This window comes from Bufo gargarizans, chromosome 5 (genome assembly GCF_014858855.1).
Source record: "Bufo gargarizans isolate SCDJY-AF-19 chromosome 5, ASM1485885v1, whole genome shotgun sequence".
Taxonomy (NCBI): Eukaryota; Metazoa; Chordata; class Amphibia; order Anura; family Bufonidae; genus Bufo; species Bufo gargarizans.
Genome location: NC_058084.1, coordinates 308,534,394 through 308,551,973, shown reverse-complemented (window position 1 = coordinate 308,551,973; position 17,580 = coordinate 308,534,394). Strand labels below are relative to the sequence as shown.

General features: G+C 41.9%; 1 protein-coding gene across 1 annotated transcript in view; it reads right to left on the bottom strand.

Annotated features, from left to right (window-relative positions):
• Positions 1-13,034, bottom strand: part of LOC122938823 (pyrimidine-specific ribonucleoside hydrolase RihA-like) — a 68,090-nt gene extending 55,056 nt beyond the window's left edge. Inside the window, exon 1 of the mRNA XM_044294646.1 lies at positions 12,853-13,034. Coding sequence (XP_044150581.1) covers positions 12,853-12,868 — 16 coding nt within the window. The 5' untranslated portion in view covers positions 12,869-13,034. The remainder of the gene's footprint in view (positions 1-12,852) is intronic.
• Between the last annotated feature and the right edge of the window lie 4,546 nt (positions 13,035-17,580).

Below are 17,580 nucleotides of genomic sequence, written 5' to 3'. Positions count from 1 at the left end.
AACGCTGTACCTGCTATTTGACTGTACCATTGGAGTTATGAGACAATACAAATGAAAATGCTTCCCCTATGAACTCAGTATAAAGCTGCCACGGCATATGGTGTACGCTGTGACACTGTTGCCACACTTGCGGTTGCCCGCGGCAATGTGTTTCTGTGAGAGCATGCGGTGGCAGTGTCTCGGTCTTCTGGGTGATTGCCGTGACATGCTTGCCACGCATGCTGTTGCCGGTGGTTACATGTTTGGTATGCTTGTGTGTGCACTTCCCCTTTTAGTTGTAGCCTCCCTCTGTCTGGTGCTGTAAGGGTTAACTCCCTGACTGGGTGTGGCCACTTCCTTATATCTTCTGTGATTTCCTGGCTGGAGTCAGTAGTACTTCAACTATGGTTGGTGCTGGAGCTCTGCTGCAGTCCAGAGTGTTCCATCTGTCTAGTGAGGGCCACCCTTGTGGTCATCAATGTCATCCCGGTGTCTGCTTCCCTTCCTGTCCCTATTTGTATGGAGTGGGTTATGTTCAGGGAGTTGGTATGTCTAGTTTGGTGTTACATGTCTGGTGGTGTTTGGTGTCATGTTTGCTAGACATTTCCCAAGTCTTTATTGCAGCTATGGGTGTCCTGGGTCCCTGTGTGGTTTGTGGTGTGTGCTGTGTCCTTTAATGTTAGTGTGGACACCAGAACTTGTGCATGGGTTCCAGTCAGTGTGTCTGTGGTAGGTAAGTGTGTTATAGGTTTCGCTTACCTGATATCTCCATATGCTGTATGTGTTCCCCTCTCCTTGCAGCCTGGCCTCAGATAGAGACTCCTGTTCCTCCATGACTGGGATGAACAGGTTGTCTCTTCCCTGCTCCTTTGTGAGGGATTACCAGGGCGACTTAGGGTCTCTAGGAATCCTGAGTATGAGTCGTCCTACCATCGGGGTCCGCTCATACAGTGAGGAGTCAGGGAGAGAATTAGGGACGCTGTAGGAGGTGACCTGCTCCCTTATTACTCATTTTGGCCAGGCTGATCCCCTTTTACCCTTTGACACCGCACGGTGGGGGGTTTCCCCCTCTCCCCATCGTGACAAAAGCACACTCTTACCGAGCCTAGTCAATAAACTGTAGATGTTTTGTACTCCTTGCTCCTGGGGTATTCTTGTATAAATACTTTCCACATCTATTGAAGCTAGCAGATAATCTTCTTGCCACTCAATCCTTTTAAGGGCTCCTAAAAAGTCACTGGTGTCCTGCAGATAAGACGGAATCCCTTATAAAAGCAGTCGTAAAATCCAGTCCAAATACTGGGAGAGGGGCTCGGTCAGTGACCCGATGCCCGACACGATGGGACACCCTGGAGGATCCACCAGTGACTTGTGGACTTTTGGCATATAATACCATACTGGTTTAATAGGGAAAAGTGGATAGAGTTTCTCTGCAGTACGTTTGGATATGAATCCTGTGTCTGCATATTTCCATAATCGGGCTCTCAATTGCTTTTTATTGTTTACCTATCGGATTAGTTCTCAGGGGCATATATGTGTTACTGTCACTGAGCTGACGTGCTGCCTCCTGCATGTATTGTGTCTTGTACATCACTACTGTCTTTCCACCCTTGTTGGCCGGTTTAATTATTATATCTTTATTCTTAGAGATCCAATCTAGAGCACGAAGATCTCCTTCCTCCAGGTTGGATCCCTCTTTAAGATAACTCAGGAGTTTAATTTCCTTGATAACCTGCCTACTGCCGGCCGGCAAGGGTGGAGTGAAAGTAGTTTTGACTCCATTTGTGAACACCTGGTGTACATCACTTGATTCTGATTGTCTGTCTAGTTCACAGCCTTGTAATTCTAATATAACATCTATCATCTGTCTGTCAGTTTTATCCTTATCCTCTCCAAAATTAAATTCTAGGGGCCAATCATGATTGGGGTCTCCAACTCTTTAAACTCTTCAATATTCCCATTTTTATCATGAAAATATTTGTGTATATTCAATTTCCTCACTGCCTTAAATAAATCTATTTCAAAATGTATATCATCGAACTCATTCACCATACCAAAATTAAGTTCCTTAGATAAGAGTGACAGACAGTCTGTGTTAAAATGTACATCAGTCAGATTCACCACATTATCTCCCATTGGTAACTCTTGAATGTCCCCCACATTAAGTGCTAGCGCTTCCAAGCTACTTGTTTCCTTTCGTATCCACTTCTTTGCGTTTTTTCTGTTCGGTCTCCCTCTTCTTGTGTTGCTCCTAAAGGGGCCGCTGATGCATCATAATCACTATCATCTATTTTCATATGGACCCGATCCTGAGAGCGTTTGAATCTTCTGAAGCGCTTGAATCAGAATCTGTCGTCCAATATTCTCGGGACCATCGTTTATTTGGACGTCTCCTCCTCTGTGCACGTTTTTGAATCATCCAGTCAAAAATATTTCTATTGTCGTAGTCATCCTTATCACATAAGAATTTATCTTTCTCTTTTATTTCAGCTTGTATCGGTATCAAGCATTTTTCCAATTTGTTTAGACAAGTTTGAAACTGGTTGCCTGTTCTCCTCGCTCTCAATTCATTTTTTGCTCTATTTAATTCAGTTAGCACTTTTTCATACTCTTTTTCATTACGTGATAATACCAATTGCATCATTTGAAAGAACATTCTAATTGCACCGCTTTCCATTGATCCAGAAAATCTGGGTCATCTTGGAATTGGGAAATGTCCTTATAAACTCTTAATCACCGAGGTACTCTCTTATGTGCAACATATGATTTTATTGAGATATTTATTGAGATATTTATATGAGTTGATTGTCCAAAATAAGAACAATTCTTTTTCAGACAGCTGAGTTACTTTAATTTCCAATGTCTTTATACTCATGACCTGTCCTTTTCATTGCATTGTGCAAAATATGTGCCCGCATCAAAACGTCCTTGATTTACCGCTACTTTGCATGAATCCACCGCAGTATCTATTTCTGAGTCCATGTCTATTTCCACACTTGCACTTTTGTGCGTGCTCTGTTTAAAGACATAGTCCAACAACACAGTGTTCAAAGAGAAAGAAACACAGTCGGCGCTGCACAGTGCGGTTTTCTGAACTTCTGTCCGGATTCACACTTGCCACGGCTGCTCACGCGATACAGTGGTGGTGCTCTGCTATTTAAAGTATTGAATTCAATCATAAAAAGTGAGATGATGAGAAAAAAGCGGCACTCACCAATTGTTGTATTGATAGTAGCTTTATTCCGGGTAAAAACATGCTAGATGCGGGTCACTGCACAGCAATCCAAGGCAACAGCCGCTTCGCACTAAACAAGCCTCCTGTGACGTGGCTGAGGGGTGTAGTAAATACCACACTCACTCCTCCACGTGACCAGTCAGCAGGTGAGACAATTACATGTCCATGTATCTAATACAAATAAATACAACATAATTATATAAAGACAGCCAGGTCATTTTTATCATTCAGACCCAATGGTCCCATGGCTTTAGGTTTAATATTCCACTCAGCTTCTTTTTGTATTAGTTTACGCTTGCTATCTCCTCCTCTCATAGACAATTTAACTACTTCTATGCCAGCACATCTTAAAACCTTTTGATCTCCCTGATGCATATTGTGTATATAATCAATGAGGCACGACGCTCCGATACCAGTTTCAATTGATTTCCTGTGTTCCCTAAAACGAACATATAGGGGTCTGTAGGTTTTACCAATATAGAATCGGCCACATGGGCAGAAAATAACATATACAATATCCCCCACATGTACTGACAACAGTCCCTTATGGCCACAGGAGGCTTGGCAAAGCACTGTTTAGTGCGAAGCGGCTGTTGCCTTGGATTGCTGTGCAGTGACCCACATCTAACATGTTTTTACCCGGAATAAAACTATCAATACAACAATTGGTGAGTGCTGCTTTTTTCTCATCATCTTACTTTTTATGATTAAATTCAATACTTTAAATAGCAGAGAACCACCACTGTATCGCATGAGCAGCTGTGGCAAGTGTGAATCCGGACAGAAGTTCAGAAAACCGCACGGTGCAGCGCCGACTGTGTTTCTTTCTCTTTGAACACTGTGTTGTTTGACTATGTCTTTAAACAGAGCACGCACAAAAGTGCAAGTGTGGAAATAGACATGGATTCGGAAATAGATACTGCGGTGGATTCATGCAAAGAAGCGGTAAATCAAGGACGTTTTGATGCGGGCACATATTTTGCACAATGCAATGAAAAGGACAGCCTACAGGTCATGAGTATAAAGACATTGGAAATTAAAGTAACTCAGCTGTCTGAAAAAGAAGTGTTCTTATTTTGGACAATTAACTCATTAAAATCATATGTTGCACATAAGAGAGAACCTCGGTGATTAAGAGTTTATATGGACATTTCCCAATTCCAAGATGACCCAGATTTTCTGGATCAATGGAAAGCGGTGCAATTAGATGTTCCTTTCAAATGATGCAATTGGTATTATCACGTAATGAAAAAGAGTATGAAAAAGAGCTAACTGAATTAAATAGAGCAAAAAATGAATTGAGAGCGAGGAGAACAGACAGCCAGTTTCAAACTTGTCTAAACAAATTGGAAAAACGCTTGATACCGATACAAGCTGAAATAAAAGAGAGAGAGGAACATAAATTCTTACGTGATAGGGATGACTACGACAATGGAAAGATTTTTGACTGGATGATTCAAAAACGTGCACAGAGGAGGAAACGTCCAAATAAACGATGGTCCCGAGAATATTGGACGACAGATTCTGATTCAAGCGATTCAGAAGATTCAAACAAACTGCTCTCAGGATCGGGTCCATATGAAAATAGCTGATAGTGATTCAGATGCATCAGCGGCCCCTTTAGGAGCAACACAAGAAGAGGGAGACCGAACAGAAAAAACGCAAAGAAGTGGATACGAAAGGAAACAAGTAGCTTGGAAGCGCTAGCACTTAATGTGGGGGACATTCAAGAGTTACCAGTGGGACATAATGTGGTGAATCTGACTGATGTACATCTAAACACAGACTGTCTGTCACTCTTATGGTGAATGAGTTCGATGATATACATTTTGAAATAGATTTATTTAAGGCAGTGAGGAAATTAAATTTACACAAATATTTTCATGATAAAAATGGGAATATTGAAGAGTTGAAAGAGTTGGAGACCCCAATCATGATTGGCCCCTAGGATTTAATTTTGGAGAGGATAAGGATAAAACTGACAGACAGATGATAGATGTTCTATTAGAATTACAAGGCTGTGAACTAGACAGGCAATCAGAATCAAGTGATGTACACCAGGTGTTCACAAAGGGAGTCAAAACTACTTTCATTCCACCCTTGCCCGCCGGCAGGAGCCTTGACTAGTGATGGACGAACATATGTCGGGACGGTTCGCGAGCGCGAATGCGATCAAATGTTCGTGAACCGCAAGTGCGCGGCGGGTCCCATTCATTTTAATGGCAGGCGAACCTGAAAAACCTTCAGCTCATATTTGCAGCCAAGAAATAATTATTAGAAGTACACAGATAGTCCCACAACATGGACAGTGACATACCAGATGTATTATTCGAATTTGTGATCTCCATTCATTATTTTTTTCAATGCGAAATATCGGCAATATAATTTTCGCGCATCATGCAAAAATGCACTATACAGTACCCAAATGCACTATAAAGAAAGTATATTGGTATATAACACCCCGCTTCAATCCATTTTTTTGGGGGGCGACTGGTATATTACACCAGTAGAAATTATTTGTTCCAATAACGCTTGTCCTTCTATATACCTGCAGTATCGCAGCAGAACCGCACACGACTGCCACACAATACAAATGCACTATAATATACTTTCTAACATAGAAAATATAGTATAACATTGTACAAGGAAGGCAATCCATTAGAATATACATAAAGATAAAACGGAACCTTTAATAATGTTACTATGAGGGTCCATTCATACGTCCGTAAGTGTTTTGTGGATCCGCAAAACACGGACACCGGCAATGTGCATTCCGCAATTTGAGGACCGCACATCGCCGGCACTATCATAGAAAATGCCTAATCTTGTCTGCAATTGCGGACAAGATTAGGACATGTTCTATTTTTTGCTGAAACTGAAGCACGGATGTGGAAGTGCGGATCCGCAAATGCAGATGTGGATCCGCAAATGCAGATGTGGATCCGCAAATGCAGATGTGGACAGCACATTCCGGCTCCATTGAAAATTTTATGGGTTTGCACCTGTTTTGCAAAATTGCAACGGGTGAATGGAAAAGATATCCCTCAAAATGAAAATAAATTAAATTATTAAAGTTAAGCAAAAAGCATAGATGTGGTAGGCAGTAACAAGTGCTCAGCGGCACTAAATTAGGTGCTCGGCGGCACCAAATCAGAAACCATATGTCCTACCACAATCCGGGGGGTTCCAGTGCACATCCATGAATCATGGAGGGAAAGCAAAAACCATCTATCCCTGGGCTAGATGATGAGGTGGTATTGAAGGACAGGGTGGGCAAAGAACTGTCCCCGATATTGCCCTACAGGGGGGTGCTATTCTGGCCCTGATAACCTAACCACAGACCACCCGCCCTGATAAGAGCGACCCCGTCCGGAACCTTACCCTATATAAAAATGGCCCTAGTTAGCCCCTAGCCCCCTGACTTCCAGGTGATCACTATATAGATCTATGTGTTTTTTACTCATTATAAAAGTATATTTAGTAAGCCTAGTAAAGCCTAGTAAGCCTTAGTAAGCCTAGTAAAAATGGCCCTAGTAAGCCTCTAGCCCCTAGGCCCCTGACTTCCAGGTGATCACTATATAGATCTATGTGTTTTTTACTCATTATAAAAGTATATTTAGTAAGCCTAGTAAAGCCTAGTAAGCCTAGTAAAAATGTCCCTAGTAAGCCTCTAGCCCCTACTATATAAAAGTATATTTAGTAAGCCTAGTAAAGCCTAGTAAAAATGGCCCTAGTATGCCTCTAGCCCCTAGGCACCTGACTTCCAGGTGATCACTATATAGATCTATGTGTTTTTGACTTATGATAAAAGTATATTATAAGGGTACTTTCACACTTGCGTTGTTTGATTCCGGCAGGCAGTTCCGTTGCCTGAACTGACTGCCTGATCAGGCAAACTGTACACAAACGGATGTCATTTTTTCTGACTGATCAGGATCCTGATCAGTCAGAAAAATGCCTGATCAGTCAGAAAAATGCATTGCAATACCGGATCCGTTTTTCCGGTGTCATCAGGCAAAACGGATCCGTTTTTTTGTTTTGTTTTTTTTTTAAAGGTCTGCGCATGCGCAGACCGGAAGGACGGATCCGGCATTCCGGTATTTTGAATGCCGGATCCGGCACTAATACATTCCTATGGAAAGAAATGCCGGATCCGGCATTCAGGCAAGTCTTCAGTTTTTTTCACCGGAGATAAAACCGTAGCATGCTACGGTTTTCTCTTTTGCCTGATCAGTCAAAACGACTGAACTGAAGACGTCCTGATGCAAACTGAACGGATTACTCTCCATTCAGAATGCATGAGGATATGCCTGATCAGTTATTTTCCGGTATAGAGCCCCTGTGACGGAACTCTATGCCGGAAAAGAAAAACGCAAGTGTGAAAGTACCCTAAGTATATTGCACCCCTCTGTGTATCACACCTATCGATAGCACACCTATACCAGTCCTTAAAATGACTTTTGTGGCCCTATTAGCTAGCGTTTTGTGTCCCTAACTGTCCCTGCTCCACACAGCAACCTCTCCCTACACTGGCAAAACACTGAATGTAAAATGGCAGCCAGATCGGGTTTATTTATAGGGTAGGGGGTATGTCCATATGCTGAAACGTCTCAATTGGCTGTCCTGTACCACCTGATGGATGTGTCATTGGTCAAAGTTCTTCACAATGTAAAAGAATATGGTGGGCACGAATATCTCCATATGTTCGCATGTTCGGCGAATTGCGAACACGCAAAGTTCGCCGCGAAACTGACCGCCGGTTATCAAGGAAATTAAAGCCTTGAGTTATCTTAAAGAGGGATCCAACCTGGAGGAAGGAGAGCTTCGTGCTCTAGATTGGATCTCTAAGAATAAAGATATAATAATTAAACTGGCCGACAAGTAGTGATGTACAAGACACAGTACATGCAGGAGGCAGCACGTCAGCTCAGTGACACTAACACATATATGCCCCTTAGAACTAATCCGATAGGTAAACATCAAAAGCAATTGAGAGCCCGATTATGGAAATATGCAGACACAGGATTCATATCCAAACGTACTGCAGAGAAGCTCTATCCACTTTTCCCTATTAAACCAGTATGGTATTATATGCCAAAAATCCACAAGTCACTGGTGGATCCTCCAGGACGTCCCATCGTGTCAGGCATTGGGTCACTGACCGAGCCCCTCTCCCAGTATTTGGACTGGATTTTATGAACGCTTTTACAAGGGATTTCGTCTTGCCTGCAGGACACCAGTGACTTTTTAGGACCCCTTAAAGGGATTGAGTGGCAAGAAGACTATCTGCTAGCTTCAATAGATGTGGAAAGTCTTTATACAAGAATACCCCAGGAGCAAGGAGTACAAAACATCTGCAGTTTATTGACTAGGCTCGGTAAGAGTGCGCGTTACACTGAGTTCATAGGGGAAGCATTGTCATTTGTATTGTCTCATAACTCCTTTATGTATGACCAGCAATGGTACAGTCAAACAGAGGACAGTTCCCAAAGAACGCTAGAGCCGTGTTCACATTTGAATATTCCCCTATGGGCCAAACAAAAAAAGCTATTCTGAACAATTAGCATATGTTTCAAAGAGATGATCTCTTGAGAGATAAAACGCAGAATATGCCAATCGTTAGTTTTAGACGTAGTCAAACTATAGGAGATGTAATTACCAGTAGTAATTTTGTGAGTTCGCAAACTAATTGGTTGGAGAGATGGGGACCAAGGGGAAACTTTAGATGTGGACACTGCTCTATGTGTGATTGTGTACAGAGGTACATTAATTTATGTAGGAGGTATAGAACACGCAGTAAGACAATTTATTGATTGTAAAACTACATATGTTGTATATGTTATTTTCTGCCCATGTGGCCGATTCTATATTGGTAAAACCTATAGACCCCTATATGTTCGTTTTAGGGAACACAGGAAATCTATTGAAACTGGTATCGGACGCGCCTCATTGAACATATACACACTATGCATCAGGGAGATCAAAAGGTTTTAAGATGTGCTGGCATAGAAGTAGTTAAATTGTCTATGAGAGGAGGAGATAGCAAGCGTAAACTATTACAAAAGGAAGCTGAGTGGATTATTAAACCTAAAGCCATGGGACCATTGGGTCTGAATGATAAAAATGACCTGGCTGTCTTTATATAATTATGCTGTTCTTAACATTGTATTTATTTGTATTAGATACATGGACATGTAATTGTCTCACCTGCTGACTGGTCACGTGGAGGAGTGAGTGTGGTATTTACTACACCCCTCAGCCACGTCACAGGAGGCTTGTTTAGTGCGAAGCGGCTGTTGCCTTGGATTGCTGTGCAGTGACCCGCATCTAGCATGTTTTTACCCGGAATAAAGCTACTATCAATACAACAATTGGTGAGTGCCGCGTTTTTCTCATCATCTCACTTTTTATAAGCACACAGAGTGCTGTTTGCATCTTTTGCGGCATCTTTGAAGTGAATGGGTCCGCATCCGAGCCGCAGTTTTGGCCGCTCGGATGCGGACCCATTCACTTCAAAACAAAACAACGGCCATGTGCATGAGGCCTTAGAGACAGATTTTTTAGTTTTCTTTTTCTTTTTTACAGGACCGCAGAAAGGCATCCGGTCAACGTCTTTTGAGGCCCCATTGAAATGAATGGGTTTATATCCGATCCACAAAAAATGGGCATCGGATGCTGACCAAATATACGGTCATGTGCATGAGCCTTAAATCATTGTGTTTCACCTGTAAAAAACTGCATGGGCAATTACCACAATGATTAAGGCTGGGTTCAGACATGAGCGTTTTACAGCGCATACGAACGCCTCAAGAAGTACAGGAGCTTCTTTGGGGCGTATTGTCGCGCGTTCCCACCCATAGACTTCAGCGGGAATGCGCCTAAATGGGCGTTTGCTTGTTTCCGCCCATTAAAAACGCCCGATAAAAACGCCTGTAAAAAGCGCATATTGAATACGCTTAGGTCTAAACCCAGCCTTAACATCTGTAAAGGCAACACTTGTATTTAAAAAAATGCAATCGTAGTAAAAAAAAAAAAAAGGGTTTTGTGGGTTTTGAAGCTAAAACGATAGTATCTGTGCTTTATACTTATGCACACTTGGGTTTAACTTCAAAATGTGGATCAGAAAATCTGAACACGGAAACCCAACCTTAATCTTCTGCAGATTATAATAAAACTTCTCAGAAACAGAAAACATATGTAAAAAAAAAAACATAAAGATGGCAAAGCTTTACTATGGGAACATTTAGATTCCAAAAATAAATTTTTATGCAAAACAATGGAGGAAGTATTGGCACAAACCATACATTTAATCAATTTCAGCCTTCACAATATAAATCCATAGCTATCCCTCTGAAATGTTCATGATAACTGTATAATATACTTTCTTCTGAAACATATTAGAGCCATGTGTCAATTCATCCGCATACGCTTTAATAGACCACAATAAAAAAGACACATTAAGCTAAATCTAATTGCAAGATATAAAGGATTAAATGACAACGATTAATAATTGTTAAGAAATGATTAACTACTGTATTATGTAAAGGTTAAAGGTGCTAGTACATGTATGGGGTTTCCTCAGGAGTTTGATGTTTCAGGTTTGTATGTGTCTTTTGAAGCTAAAACCAGATGTTTGTTCAAAAAAAGATTTACAATCTATCTATAAAGAAAGGTGTATATTTTGCTGTTGTGTTACTTTTTAAAAATGCACCACAACAGTGTTGCAACATACATGCATACAAAAAGTATGTGTTTTTACTAAGATTACCTTTTTTTGTTTTTTACAGACGAAACCAACCTTACACTTGAATGGGTCAGAGCAGCGCCTCGGGCACATGACTGATGTCAATGGCCTACGAAAAGGCCTAAGGCTACTTTCACACTCGCTTTAAAGAGGACCTTTCACTAGAATAAAAAATCTAAATTAACTATACAAACATGGAGAGCGGCGCCCAGGGATCTCCCTGCACTTACTGTTATACCTGGGCGCCGCTCCGTTCTCCCGGAACAGTCTGCCGGAAAAGCTTAAAGAGGACCTTTCACTAAAATAAAAAATCTAAACTAACTATACAGACATGTAGAGCGGCGCCCAGGGATCTCCCTGCACTTACTGTTATACCTGGGTGCCGCTCCGTTCTCCCGGTATAGCCTCCGGTATCTTCATAGTTAGGCTCCACCCAGTGGAACCTGCCGGCGTCTCCTTCTCCCATGTTGTAACGCTGGCCAATCACAGCGCTCAGCTCATAGCCGCAGAGGCTTTTTTTTCTCTCAGGCTATGAGCTGAGCGCTGCGATTGGCCAGTGCTACAGCATGGGAGAAGGAGACGCCGGCAGGTTCCACTGGGTGGAGCCTAACTATGAAGATACCGGAGGCTATACCGGGAGAACGGAGCGGCGCCCAGGTATAACAATAAGTGCAGAGAGATCCCTGGGCGCCGCTCTACAGGTCTGTATAGTTAGTTTAGATGTTTTATTCTAGTGAAAGGTCCTCTTTAAGCTTTTCCGGCAGACTGTTCCGGCATGGGGACAGTCTGCCGGAAACGTACTACCATTTGCGCACGTGTGCTGCCAGAAGTCCGCCCGGCCCCATTCAGTATAATGGGGACCGTCTGGAGATCCGGCCGCAGCACAGCAAACATACTGAGAGACGGCTGGACAAGAAACGCAGCGCGCAGCTTACCATGAGTGTGAAAGTAGCCTTTTACAGCAGCTTGGATGTTTGACAATTTGATATTGATGACTTATCATGAGGATAGGTCATCAATATCAAATTCCCAGATAACCCCTTTAAGTTCTACAAAAACTGTAGAGGTAGCCCCACCCTAAGGCCTCATACATAAGAACGTGTCCGTTTTGTGGTCCGCACATGACAGCCTAAGGTCTCATGATAAGAAAATATCCGCACATGGCAGACCCACTAAATAGGGATACCTTCCTCATGCACTCCACAATTTCCTCACTCCCATCAACAGAACTGGCTATTCTTGTCCACAATGTGTAGAAGAATAGGACACATTCTATAATTTGCGGAACGACCACATGTATTCGGACAGGACATGGAATGACATCCCTGTGCTGTCCACTTTTCTGCTGCGCTATAGCAAAAAATGCAGATTGCACACAGATGGAAATATGTTCATGAGGCCAAATACTGTACAGTCTATCCCTTTATTATCAAAAAACGCATAAAAACTTGTTTACCTACCTTTTTTAGCTTTGGATAGCTTTGTTATATATTATTGATTTGTTGATTTTTTTTAAATCTAACTATACATTTGTAGTTTATCTGATGAAAAATACTTTAACCTGATTAAAACCTGCATATGTATGTGTACTAAGACACAGAGAGTGCCATCACACTTCCTCCTTTTAGTTTCAAAAGTGCCTCAGAAAACCTAAACAAAAGCCGATGTGGATCATAAAGTGTAAGAAAATGCACAGAACAGATTCGACTTCACTTTTCTGAATCCATTTTTTACTTCAAAGCTATACTAGGGAACCTGAGCTACAATGTATGAGTTTGTTACAAATGAAATTGCATACGCTCCTGCAAATGCTCTGTATGTTCCTGTGCATCACATCTGAGAATTTGCTAAGTAACATTATGGATAATTAAGGCAAAAAGCTGAAATAACATACCTTGTTTGCACTCCATAATAATAAAGTCAACCAGCAAAGTTGCTCTCTTGCCGTGTCTCTACAGAGAGGAGTCTGTGAGCATAGGAATGTTCTCCTTTAAATAAGACCTCAGCTGGTTCCCTTGTGTTCCCTCAGACTTGTATTTATGTGTGATCACACTGTCTTCTACTGAGGAAACTAAGTGGATACAAAAGTCACTTCTTTTATTTGTAACTGTGAAGAGGCAGTACAAGAGGAGGAGACCAAAGTCAAGTCCACTCCCTGTAAACTGCAATGGCCTGAGCTGAGAATTTCTGAGAATCTCCTACCTCAATTATTGTGTAGCAAAACTACAGAAATATCATTACTGTCCATGCACTGGAACGATTTCACCAAAATCAAAGCAAAAGCAAAACTTTAGAATAACACTAAAACCTGTAAAAGATCAGCACTGACTGTGACCTACTGCCTTCATCCACTCTTGATTTGATTTAGTATGGTTGCAATTCTTCCATTGTATATGCTTTAAGGCATGGATGTCAAACTCATGGCCCTCCAGATGTTGCAAAACTACAACTCCCATCATTCCCTGATAGCTGTAGTATGCCCAGGTTGTAGTTTTGCAACAGCTGGAGGGCCACGAGTTTGACATCCCTGCTTTAAGGATTCTAAAATGTTGAGGGCTAGAGCTGATTGTCGGGAAGGAAACAGTCCTTCCTGACAGTCAGCTACTTGTTCAGTGGAGGTGAAGAGCTACATTTACATGAGACGATCACCTCCACAGTATGAGGATGAGGAATCGCTATTGCGATCATTTGTCCTCATACAGCTTCATTGTTTCCTCAAGATCTGCTGCCCAGAAATGATAATTTAGGTGTCTACACAAACAACTGTTTCACATGAAGAACAAGCATTTTGCACCTTTAGATAGGCAGATTGTCGAGAACGATTCCCGAAAATCTGCTCGATTATCTAACCATCTAAATCCATCTTTAGGCCACATTCATGCAGTGTTTGATCAGTGATTTCCATCAGTGATTGTGAGCCAAAACGAGGACTGAAGGATATACATAGATAAGGTAATGGAAAGATTTGCTCTTCTTCTGTGTTTTGCACCTAGGTTTTGGCTCACAATTACTGATGGAAATTAATGATCAAACACTGTGAAAGTGGCCTTAGGGAACCAAAATCTGCAGATTTTGCTGTTATATTTTGGCCATACTCGCTGCAGATTTTCCACAGCAGAGCTGCTACCTATGACTGTACCCTTAATGCAGAGGTGTAACTAAGGGTATAGCATCGGGGGAGGGTAAACATCAATGGACTCCCAACCCAGGTAACACTACACCATTGTTACTACCAATACCACTAAATAGTTCCTGAATACTATCACTGTTTTGTTACTAAACAACATGCAGTGTTAGATATTAGTTTACAGAGACATTCTGCAGTACATGTAAGTGATTATAGTACATCTAGATCCAATGACTTGGATGCAGTCTCTGATTGGAATCATTCACTTCTCGTTTTTTCCATCTGGCCCAGGCCACAAAGACGACTTTTTCCATCACAAGCTGTATCTTCAGAGTTTGCAACAGACATTTTTGGCTCCTCACTTTTCCAGCATTCTCCCTATCTTTCCCTTAACCAAAAATAACTCCCTATCCCGCAGATATCCCAAATTCTGTGTCTGTTGATACTCTATTCTCCTCCATTACTGTACCTGCTGCATGGCTTAGTGCCCCCAAATTGTGTACTTCAGATATAACAGTTTAATAATACAAATAACTCCCTCCCCCAAAAAATATAGCACCAGATACATAGTACCCTATGTTGTGTCTCAGATGGCTAAGTGCACCACATGTAACTGTGCCTCAAAAAAAGTAATAATGCTCACTGCTGTTCCCTTTTTGAAGTGTCCATGCCTGATATGTGCCATCTGTGCAGTAAAGTATAAAAAAGTAATAGAAAATAATACTGTCCGCTGAATGCCCCTAAAGGTAATAAGGCACCCTTAATGCATATTAAAAAGTGAAAATGCTCCTGAGTGCCCCCGAAAAAGTAATACCCTCTGAGTACCCTCTAAAATGCAACAATGCCCCATGTGCCTCATTTATAAATAATAATGTCCCTTGTGCCCCCTGCATAAATATTAATGCCCCTTTTGCCTCTTGAATTAATAATCCCCTTATGCCCCTTGAATAAACAATGCCCCTTGTGCCGACAGACAACTGCCACCGGAAAAAAATATGCATTTCTTGGTAAGCCATGTTTCTACAACTGGCATTCCAGCACAGGAAACAGATATAGTTGATGGTTGTGATCGCCAGGCCACTCCAACCCTGGTGAGACCTACCATGCCAGTGAGCCAGGGGGGCGTTGGAGCATTTTGGAGCAAAAAGGAAATAAGTTCATTCAATGGGGCACTGGGCATGGTAACATCTGTGGACTCTTCAGCTTATCATAACCCTTCAAAGTATTGGTCTTAATAAAGTTTACTCACTGTACATGTACATGCTATTTGAAATAATATAATGTATAGGTGCGGTCTAGCAATTAGCAGAAATCCACATGCAGATCTCATGACCAGAGTCCATCATATACTGACACCCGTAGTTCTGCTCTCAGCACGAAACTGTAGTCCTTAATACAGCATACAATATCTTTAGTAGTTTGTTACAATGGATCAGTCTGAAGTCCTTGTTGACTTGCCTTGACTGGATGCAATTGTATAGACTTCTCATCTGACAGCAGGACTGGGTATGTACAGGTTTTAAGCCTCTGTGTGTCACTATTAAGGCTCAGCAAAAACGCTTCCGTTACTGATAATACAACCATCTGCACCAGTTATGAATGGATCCGGTTTTATTATATTTAACATAGCCAAGCCGTCATGAACACCATTGAAAGTCAATGGGGGACGGATCAGTTTTCTATTGTGTCTGAGAAAACAGATCCATCTCCATTGACTTGCGTTGTGGGTCATGCCAAATACGTTTTCCTCCGCATCCCATAAAAGGGAAAGAAAATCGCTGCTTGCTGCGGTTTGCTCTCTGCTATAGGAACGCACCCAAACGGAACGGAATGCATTTTGGAGCATTCGGTTCTGTTCAGTTAAAGGGAATCTGTCACCTGCTTTTACCATTTTAAGCTGTCACCACCGCTATGTTCACTAAAGTACCTTATTTCCAGCAGTCTTCTTTTTACTTTATTTCGTTTTGTCCTTTTGATATAAAAGCCCAGAGGGGCGGTTTTTTTCCATCTCCGGTGCCCAGTGACGCCCCCCTGCAGTGCCCAAGAACGCCTCCTGATCTTCAAGTAACCTCCCACACCAGCGGCAAACGGTCCCGCCCCCTCCCCACATCATAGTCTACCTTCTAGAAATGCCCCGTCCTTCTTCCTGTCGGCAGCCAGAAAGGCGGTACTGCGCCTGCGGTACTGCGCAAGTTTTCTGGCCGCCGACAGGAAGAAGGACGGGCATTTCTAGAAGGTAGACTATGACATGGGGAGGGGGCGGAACCGTTTGCCGGGGCTGTGGGAGGTTATTTGAGGATCAGGAGGCATTCTTGGGCACTGCAGGGGGGCGTCACTGGGCACCGGAGAAGGAAAAGAACGCCCCTCTGGGCACCTTGGAGCCTCATTAGCATATCATAAAAAGCGCTTTTATATCAAAAGGACAAAATGAAATAAAGTAAAAAGAAGACTGCTGGAAATAAGGTACTTTAGTGAACATAGTGATGGTGACAGCTTAAAATGATAAAAGCAGGTGACAGATTCCCTTTAAGTTTTGTCCCCATTGACAATGAATGGGGACAAAACGGAAGCGTTTTTCTCCGGTATTGAGATCCTCTGCCGGATCTCCATACCGGAAAATGTAAACGCAAGTGTGAAAGTAGCCTGTGTTCTTATTCATGGACAGCCAAAACATACAAGTATCTTGAAAACGGTGAGGCATTGAAATGCGGCAGCATCTGACCTCATAAGCTGGATGTCTGAAACAGCTACAAAACTGAATGAATGGTTGTGTGCTTCAAACCAAGCAAATCCATGTAATTTGAAATAGCAAAGTTGGCTATGAGCTACTGGCTAGAGGAAGTGTGAAGAAAACGCTAATTTTAGCATGTTTAATAACAATTGGTGCCGACAAGATAACTTGGACACAATTGCTCAATTTGACCATACAGCTACTATGTCTTTGTATGCAAACCTTACGGCTGAATTGCCATTTGTGGTTCCACAGATAATGGTATCAGAAAAGCACAGAAGTAAACAGTGAAAGCTCCACCCTGAAGCAAACATTCAGGATGGACCAAGATTAGCTGAGGGCTTAATTGAGTAGAAGACCACCGTGCATACTACTCTTAATGAACCAACAATACTCTGAAATGTGTAACTTTGTGTTCTAATGTGTATTGAAATGTTTATGGTTTTTTCAACAATGTTGCAAGTTTTCTGCAGACTATGAATAATACATCCATCAAAATATAGGGTTATAAGAACAGGTTTATCATCCACATATCTATTATGGAAACAAATATGTTGTCAGAAAGGATTCTCTTTAACTTGTAAAATTTGAAGGGCCTCCACCCATAACAGAAATAAAACAGACAGGAATGTTTTATATTGCCTACATGAATGTAGAAATGCAAGAAAAACATGACAGGTGGTGTTTACGAGAGATATATCTTCTGTGCTACCTGGATCTAGTCATACGCTATAAAGAAAATAAATAGAAGATACTAATTAAAA